General features: G+C 35.2%; 1 protein-coding gene across 1 annotated transcript; it reads right to left on the reverse strand.

Annotated features, from left to right (window-relative positions):
* Positions 1-5,272: 5,272 nt before the first annotated feature.
* Positions 5,273-5,752, reverse strand: LOC145694591 (uncharacterized). The gene has a single exon (XM_081771002.1). The coding sequence runs from the start codon at positions 5,750-5,752 to the stop codon at positions 5,273-5,275; it is 480 nt and encodes a 159-aa protein (XP_081627128.1).
* Between the last annotated feature and the right edge of the window lie 2,496 nt (positions 5,753-8,248).

Raw genomic sequence — 8,248 nt, forward strand, 5'->3', positions numbered from 1 at the left:
CCCCGCTTCGCTGCGGTCACCCCGGAACGCAATAAACTTTGTTACTTAGATAATTTTTACTTTTTCGCTTTCAAATTGCAGTAAATGTTAACATTATAGCGCCTGTCATTTATGTTAACCCGCCGAGTGACACGGTCATGCGGGTTGCATATAAATACGTTTATTTTTATACCTATGATGAACTAACAAAGGATTTGTACGTTATGGACACTTGAATGGTCAATTATGTCAATACACTGGTAATTAAAAATTAAAGTGATATGATAAAAACCATCTAGGGTCCAAATCCTAATAACCCCCCAAAAATGAAAGAAATTGGTTCAGCCGTATTAGCGTGATGAGCTAACAAAGGATTTGTGCGTTCTCTTTTATAATATATATATATATATATATATATATATATATATATATATATATATATATATAAATGATGTACAAAATTCCAAACGGAATCCCCGGGAATTTCATATCTTTGGCATTTTTTTGCGCCACCGTTTATATATTCTGAATGACTCATCTTTATATAAAGTTGATTTCAAATCTGAGATGACATAGTGCCGCATTAGTTCTGTTGTAAGTAGTTTTCGGAATATTAAATATAAAGTTCATTTTCATACAGTTTTGACACTCTGTATCTGTAAACAAGGCGATTCTTAAGAAAACGTTAGTGATTTTTTTCCTATGGGTACAATCGTTTCTCATCTTTGGAAGAGAATATTGAAGTACCCTGTATGTATGAATGAGATGAATGTTCTTGCTGCCTGCTCCTACGTAAGGAAGGGTATTCGAATTTTAAAAAAGCAAATCAATTAATCCAAAATAACTTATAACTACATTCGCAAAATGACTATTGTATACTTACTCCTTAATGACGGTCTTGAATTTGCGCGTAAGTACATTTCGTGGACACAGAGTAATTGCAGGTAGCGGAATCGTCCACTCATTGTAATTTGTTTCAATTGTAACCACAACAGGATTATCCTGAAACTTCCTCCAGGATTCATAAATAAGATATCCTGCAATGGAAGCGCCACTTAGGAAAAGTCCTATCCATAACAATCTGCAAAATAGAGTTCCGAATAGTTGAAAAATGCATTACAATATAGTAATTCAGCAACAATAAGAAAGTAAATGAAATATAAATTACATACATAATTAGGCCTATAAGTGATTTAAAAGTAATCCACATAAAAACAAACTGTGTAAAACCGAAGAATATATAAAATTACTTGTATTGTTATAACTTCATTTCTTAAAGTACTTTGTAACATAATCACCACATAGTTTCAATAATTAAATATGTGAATATCAATTTTCAATATTCTCATTGCACTTTGCAGTGATCAGGTAATAACAAGGTTCTTGACTGTTAGCAATGATGAAGTGTAATTCGTAAAAGAAGTCCAACTATACAACTAGGTATAAATCACAAGTCTTGTTACACTCAGCACTTCACAGTGGTTATGATTCCCAATACCATAGGACACCATGATATCTATCATTTCGATAGTATTTATGTTCACCGTTATTATTCCTAGTACTGCTCGTAGTATAGCTGTGTTAGAATCAAAATGAGGGACAGTATGTATGTTATACTAGTACTACAGTCGTAACTACCTCGTTGCAGAAATTGTCACATAATTGCTGAGGAAGTCCGTGGTAGATCCAAAAGGAAATCGAATTAAAAAGCAGCTGCAGAAGCTACGATGTGGTTGTCTTCTCTGTTAGTTAATTATGCTGTATTCCAACCGACGGCTAAGATGCCATAATTCTGATGTTTCACTGTCACCTTTTAGTATTGCTTAAATTTCTTATCACTTTTACGAAGCTACATACTAATTTCCGTCCGTTTTCGTGATACAGCATAATAGCTGGAATAACAGTGAGTGTACCTCTAAATTCAACATTCACGTTTCTGTCAATATCAATGTCATCGGTTTGCTGTATATTTATACCTTATGCAGAATTCACCCAAATATAGTCTTACTTTCCCTGAGAATATATATTTTCTTTCCTCCTCCATCAAAGAAAAATGATTCCAATTGATTAAAAATTTTATACACGAAATTAAATATTTCTCTTTAAAATAAGCTTTTCTCACTTTTCTATAAAATAAGCTCACATATCTCAATTTAGGAATATTTTCTAACTGAACTAATCTTTAATGAAAGCTTCATGTGCTTCTAAAGGTATGCCACGTTCTGTACAGAATGATCTTAAAACTCTACTATATGTCTCACTCATAAATTTGTTGATGGTTAAGAACTAAACAGTGAAGGAAGTTGTATTAAACCCAATTATTAATAATATAAAAGTTAAAACTAAATCTACTTCTACCGTTACACACCTCAGTAAGTACGCCATTGCTTGGTAAATCAAATAAAAAGTAACCATTCAACTCTTTTTCCAACTAGAATTGGTTTCTACGTCGCCTTGACCACACTCAACATGATGTGTGGCGAAATGTTCTAGTTGAAGACATACCGAGGAAATATGATTTTCATAGGATTAATACCTTAATATAAGTCTACCATTTCTTTTCAGCTTATAATCAGGATATTTTTAAAAATATTTTCTTTCAGGTGAATTTAGTCATATGTTGTAAAGATAATTTATTTTAATTTGTCATGGCACATCATAAAGTAGATTTGGCTACTAAGATAAATTTCCTTTTTAGCTGAATCGAGCTCAGTTGGATAGATTAAATAAGAAAATAAAGAGAATTTTGGTAGACTAGGAAAGGAAAACAAATAGAACTGTGCTTAGTTGGCTGAATTTGGGAACAAAAATAAAAATGATTTTGCTGGATTAGAGCTAAAAGTAAATGAAAATAAAGAAAATTTTGACGAATTAAAGAGGGAATTAGGTCAGAAGTTAGACGCTGTAGAAAAGAGTATTGCGAAAACAATCAAATATTAGAAAAAAATACGAGTGTAGAAGCCAAAAGTATACGTAGGAATGAAGTACTCGAACAACAATATGACATAACATTAAAAGTTTATGGCATAGTGGACAAAGTCACTGAAAGTTCCAAATAGGCAATTTTGTGCCGAATATAGTGCACAGAAACCTGAACCCCAAGCAGAAATGGATATTCCTAGACAATTCAGAAACATACACTATAGCGATTCTGCTTATTCGGAATATAAGGACATCAGTAGTAGTAGTAGTACTAGTGATGATTCAGAAGTCAAGGTTGTATACGACAGACGTCGTAAGCGTACTAAGATGTTACTACCACAAATCGTCACAGGAAAAAATACGAAATTAAAGATGACGTCACATTTAAGGAGTTTCAGTGTTTTCCTAAGTTTCAGAGTGATCCTTGCAGTGAATCAATTTTTTTCACAATTATTTCCCTAGTTTATGGTTCAATTAACTAATATTTCCGAGAAAGATTTGTTTAAATTGGTTCCACATCTGTTGCAAGCAGTCTCATTATCTACTATAATATCAGGAAAGATGAATTTAGTAATTATGATCAAATCAAGCAAGCACTTATTGTAGCTCTTGCTTGAAAAGTCACAGTGCAACACAGGCTATCAACCTGTAAGAACACTAGCTTCGATCCCAAGATACGTAGTTCTGTAAATGATTTCGCACTAGATCAATTTAATAAACTTCGTCAATTAACACAGCAATTACCTGAATTGCTTATACTTCCAGGCGTGATTGAAGCTTTACCCAATAGAACTTTTTCTTCATTCATATAAAAATCTTAGAGAATTTCAGCCGCAATTCAAATATATGAACTTCATATGTTCAACTAAATCTTAGAGAGGAAAACTACAAGCAGAGTAATCATTATAATAGCAACCGAAGTTTTAGATTTCAAAGTAACTAACGAAACTTTTCGTATAATAAGGGTAATAATCAAAGATGCGAACATCAGCGTGTAAACAATATGAAATTGACAGGAATCAAAATGAAGGCCGTACGCGACACGATAATAACAGCAGGAACGGACCGCCGCGACCAGTAATAGCAAACACAAAAGGAAAGAATATAATAACACATTTGAGTAAATACTGTAGTATTTCATGTGTGCTTCCCAGGAACTCAACCCCAAAAATTTTGTTATCTTTGTACCCATTCGAAACTCTTCACCTTGCTTCTTGCAAAAAGAATGTACTTTCACACGAAATGAAAAATAAATTACATCTTTTAGTTTAACGTCTCATGATTATGCCCTTTAGCCTAAGAGAGACGGGTGGTTTAAGGAAGTATATGTTGATGGAACAATTGGTGAAATAGGAATATGACAGGGTACGGGAGTATATCAAGAAAATCCACGGACATAATATTGCCCACTACACACTTACTTGGAAGGGGCTCGAACCAGAGACCCACGCACTACAGATATGCATTCTGCCACTGAGCCACCGCGCCCCCTAGTTTCCTCGTGAATTAATAAATATCAACAAAGAAAAATATGATTTGAAGCTTTCCTGGCGGCGTATATGATAAAGTTCTTCTCGGGCAATCAGCCAGGTGAAAACTTGTGGATAGGCCAACGTTTGGAGAACTGTCATCGTTCTCATCATCAGGGCAATTATGTAGATATCAGCGGATGTAAGTAATATATACTCTGGACTGGCGAAAATGCTGGTTCCTGATTGGCTGAAAATGGTGGTTCCTGATTGGCTGATTCCATCTGAAGACTGGAGCTGTGGTTGGCTGGCTATGTTCCATACTCCGTGGTACTGATTGGCTGAGGGTTATCTGGATGTTTGTGTGTCGTTTTCTTTGCTGTGGTACTGATGACCGGGTTCCACAGGGGGTTGAGTTGAAATCCAATGTATCTATTAACGTTGTTCGGTTCATGAAATATGGCAAGAGATTTGATTACTATCCTGGTCAAGTAATTGGTGCTTTTGGTAATGATGGATGTGTCCTTAAATAAAACTTTATGTCCTTCAGTTAAACTGTGTTCAGCTAAACCCGACTTTTCTGGATGGAATAATCTAATGTAATTTTCATGTTCTCTGCAACGTTGTTCAATTGTGCGTCCAGTTTGTCCTATATAAGCCTTTCCGCATTCACAGGGAATACGATACACGATTGGTGTCTTTAAGCCCAAGTCATCTTTGATCGGGCGAAGTAAGTTTCTGATTTTTGGTGGCGGCTTGTGTATGGTCTTAATGTTGTGTTTTTTCAGAATGCGGGAGATATTTCCAGAAAGTTGTCCAGTGTATGGTAAAACTGCTATACTCAATGGTTCTTCAGTTTCTTCTTTGGATTTCCTCTGTTCATAAAAGGTCCTTTTCAGGGCCTAACTGATATCACGCTTCTTGTAATTATTCTGGAGTAGCGTCTTCTTGAGATGATCCAGTTCCCGAGGCAGGGATTCTTCGTCTGAGATGTCTTTCGCTCTATGTACTAGTGTGCTGATGACGGTGTTTCGCTGTGACTTATGATGAAAACTGTTGCCATTGAGATAGAGGTCAGTGTGAGTAGGTTTCCTGTAGACGCTATGGCCGAGACTACCATCGGGCTTCCGGCGGATGAGGATGTCCAGGAATGGCAAGCATCCGTCCTTTTCAATCCCCATTGTGAACTTGATGATACTATGTTGTCTGTTAAAAAATTCTAGGAATAAATGCAGTGTCTTCTCCCCGTGAGGCCAGATGACAAACGTATCATCTACGAATCTATAAAAACATGACGGCTTGAAAGGTGTCAGTTCTAATGCTTTTTGTTCAAAATCTTCCATAAAGAAATTCGCAACTGCTGGTGAAAGTGGTGATCCCATGGCGACTCCATCCGTCTGTTCATAGTACTGTCCATCATATAGAAAGTATGTTGAAGTTAGGGTGATTCGGAATAATTCCACAATTTCCAGTGTGAATAATTCCATAAGGAATGCAAAGAGCTGTGTAGTCTGAGAGCTAAAATAAGGTGGAAAAAGATAGTTTGCCATAAATTGAGTTCACTATATTCGTAGTTTCTAAATGCATAAATTATAACTGGCACAGTTTAGTGCGACATTTTATTCTGAAAACGGATTACGAAATGAATACGTAATTCTGTGAAATGAATGTTAAGGTTTCCGGTATGCCGAAGACAAACGCCTATGGAAATTTCACTAAAAGAGTTACAAACGTTGTAAAGCAGCCACGTTACCATTATGAGTAAAATGCTGTTACTGACAAAACAGCTGAATTTTTGAAAAGGAAAGCAGAATGTTCCATAAACGCCACCCATGAAATCATTACTGCTTCAAAAACAAGAGGGACTTTTCAATTGAAAATTAAGAGTATCCGGATCATATCACTTTTCTAATGATTTTTTTTTAATATTTCATTTTGATACTTCCCATTGCTTCCAATTAAGCAACAAGGGGTAAGAGGATGCTCAATTCTTATTTTGAAAATGCTATGTCACATTGCATTTCGCAGATAACTTGACAGTGTGCCCAGATTGTCGATTTTCGGTAGTTGCTCATAAAGTTTGAATCTCACAAATTGTTTCTCATCCTTGTGCACTTTTTAATTTTTGCCGAATCGAATTTGTAAAAATTAAGTTCATTTCTGGATCATCTCGACATGTCCATGTTGCTGCAGAAACTCCTTGAACTCTATTTAAGACAACCTATTTCAGTTTGCCGCGTAAGTACGTTTATGCCGTGTAAGTCAAAGGAAATGGCATGAATGATTGTGAAAGAATCGGTGGAACGTTAATATGGGAGGAGAGACAAGTAGGTCTATAAAACCGCAAACAAGATTTCCTCCATCATAAACTTACATAAATTAAGAGTTTACTACACATTTACTAGAAACCTTCGTACAACAGATGACACCTTTCAATCACAAAAAAAAAAAAAAAAAAAAACATCTTCCATAAAACTGAATCGTTTAAACCATCGACTGTTGTGCAATAGATAAATTTAATACAAATATCGTTCGTGGAAATATGACTAGAATGGAGATCTCGATTCAATTTCATCTGTAGTTCGAGTATCACAATAATCTGTAAGTCCACATCTCATACAACTTCGGTGTTCTAAGGATCACGAAACTCCGAGCTAACGAACCAACTAATTGCACACCAATGCCTAGTTTAACATTCAATGCAGAATTGTATGTAATGTGACCCGAAATACATATATTAAAGTCTAATCTTATGAAGTCGCACAAAAGCCAGAATTCTTATCATTATTCGAAACAAACGATTTTAATAGTCTAACCGCTCTACCAACTTAGAAACTTTTATGAATTTTTCGAATAATAATAATTCGTGTGACACATTTCACAGTGATACAACAGTTAACTTCCAAACTATACAAATTCACACTCAAACTCTAAGTAGTACATCTATAACTAATGGTTGTATAATTTATTTATACTTATTTCTGGGAATTACGGGCAATTATGGTATTAATCCAGTGAGGTATGTCTAATGAGGTTTTTGCCTAGCATACTATCCGGAGAAACAAGAAAAAAGCTACCTTTGCTAGATATCATCCCGGAACTTGCGTGGTGGAAATGAGGAAAGAAGAGGGAAAAACTCAATCAGAATGACTGCTCTGAGAAAAACTTAAATCTTCTCGACTGACTGCCTCCACGGGGAATCGAAATCTAGACCGCTCGCACTGAAGAACAGATATTAAGTTAGCTATTATGCTACGTGTGACCACGTGCTGCAGGTTGCAACAAGGAGATAAGATGAAAAATAGAACTTGTTCCTCGTAGGCTTAATATATATCTAAAAGCCATTAACTGAAATCTCTTACTGTTTATGCTCTGTGGAATGTGGACCACAACATTATATTAACTTGTTTGAATTTCTTAAACTAAATCATATTACGTTGTTTGTTTTAGTTGAACATTTATTGGTGAAATAAGTGTCACCGCACTAAACTTTGTGACTCCAATTTCTCAAACTAGATCTATGTTGGTGGTTTTACAGCAATATTTATTTCTTAACTAGAAGAGAACCCCCCAATTTCTTAAACTAAAACATAATACGTTGGTAGTAAAATACAAAAAGGAGACTGCAATACATTCTTGGAAAATGGTTTCGGTAGTATACTCATAATCGAAAGTCAATTATAGCTTGTTGATTTTTCGTAATGATATCTATTCCGTATTTAGGATCTATTAATGACACACCTATTACGGGGTATGAACTAATGCATATGAGGAGAAAAATCGAAAATCGAAATCACCTCACTCTTGAGAGTAAACTTTTCCTTGTGGAATATTCGCATGAGACTTTTTACATCTACGAGAGATATATCATATATTCG

The sequence above is a fragment of the Thermobia domestica genome, chromosome 1 (genome assembly GCF_964235325.1).
Source record: "Thermobia domestica chromosome 1, izTheDome1.hap1.1, whole genome shotgun sequence".
Classification (NCBI taxonomy): domain Eukaryota; kingdom Metazoa; phylum Arthropoda; class Insecta; order Zygentoma; family Lepismatidae; genus Thermobia; species Thermobia domestica.

Excerpts from the sequence above, each read along its gene's own strand:
- LOC145694591 (XM_081771002.1), bottom strand. The coding sequence starts at position 5,752 with ATGGGATCACCACTTTCACCAGCAGTTGCGAATTTCTTTATGGAAGAT.